This window comes from Diaphorina citri, unplaced genomic scaffold, assembly GCF_000475195.1.
Source record: "Diaphorina citri unplaced genomic scaffold, Diaci psyllid genome assembly version 1.1 scaffold2599, whole genome shotgun sequence".
NCBI classification, from domain to species: Eukaryota; Metazoa; Arthropoda; class Insecta; order Hemiptera; family Psyllidae; genus Diaphorina; species Diaphorina citri.
In genome coordinates this window covers 1-321 of record NW_007380017.1, presented here as the reverse complement: position 1 = coordinate 321, position 321 = coordinate 1, and the positions used below count along the sequence as shown (strand labels likewise).

At 37.7% G+C, this 321-nt stretch overlaps 1 protein-coding gene across 1 annotated transcript in view; it reads right to left on the bottom strand.

Moving 5' to 3' along the window:
- Positions 1-315, bottom strand: part of LOC108253686 (leucine--tRNA ligase, cytoplasmic-like) — an 11,498-nt gene extending 11,183 nt beyond the window's left edge. The window contains exon 1 of the mRNA XM_017448100.2: positions 255-315. Within this exon, the coding sequence (XP_017303589.1) occupies positions 255-302 (48 nt within the window). The 5' untranslated portion in view covers positions 303-315. The remainder of the gene's footprint in view (positions 1-254) is intronic.
- Positions 316-321: the final 6 nt, after the last annotated feature.

Sequence of the window (321 nt, the reverse complement as noted above, 5' to 3'; positions counted from 1 at the left end):
TGTCCCTTGTTCAAAAAAAAGCAAAGGTTAGTGGGGAAGGGCTTTTTTTTTTTTTTTTTTTTTTTTTTTTTTTTTTTTTTTTTGTAATTAAAACCAAATGTCACCCTAGTTAGGGCTGATTGAGAGGCTGACGAAAAACGCTTACCGCGTCTGAACACGGGAAAAGGCGAGGAGGAAGGTGTAGGAACTTGGTATTCACTTACGTCTGAAGTATTTTCTAGGTATAGGTACATAGGAACATGGCATTTACTTACGTCTAAAGTATTTTCTAGGTATACTTTGTTGAGAGACAAGACGCCCATTTCGTCAAAGTCCAGCGTG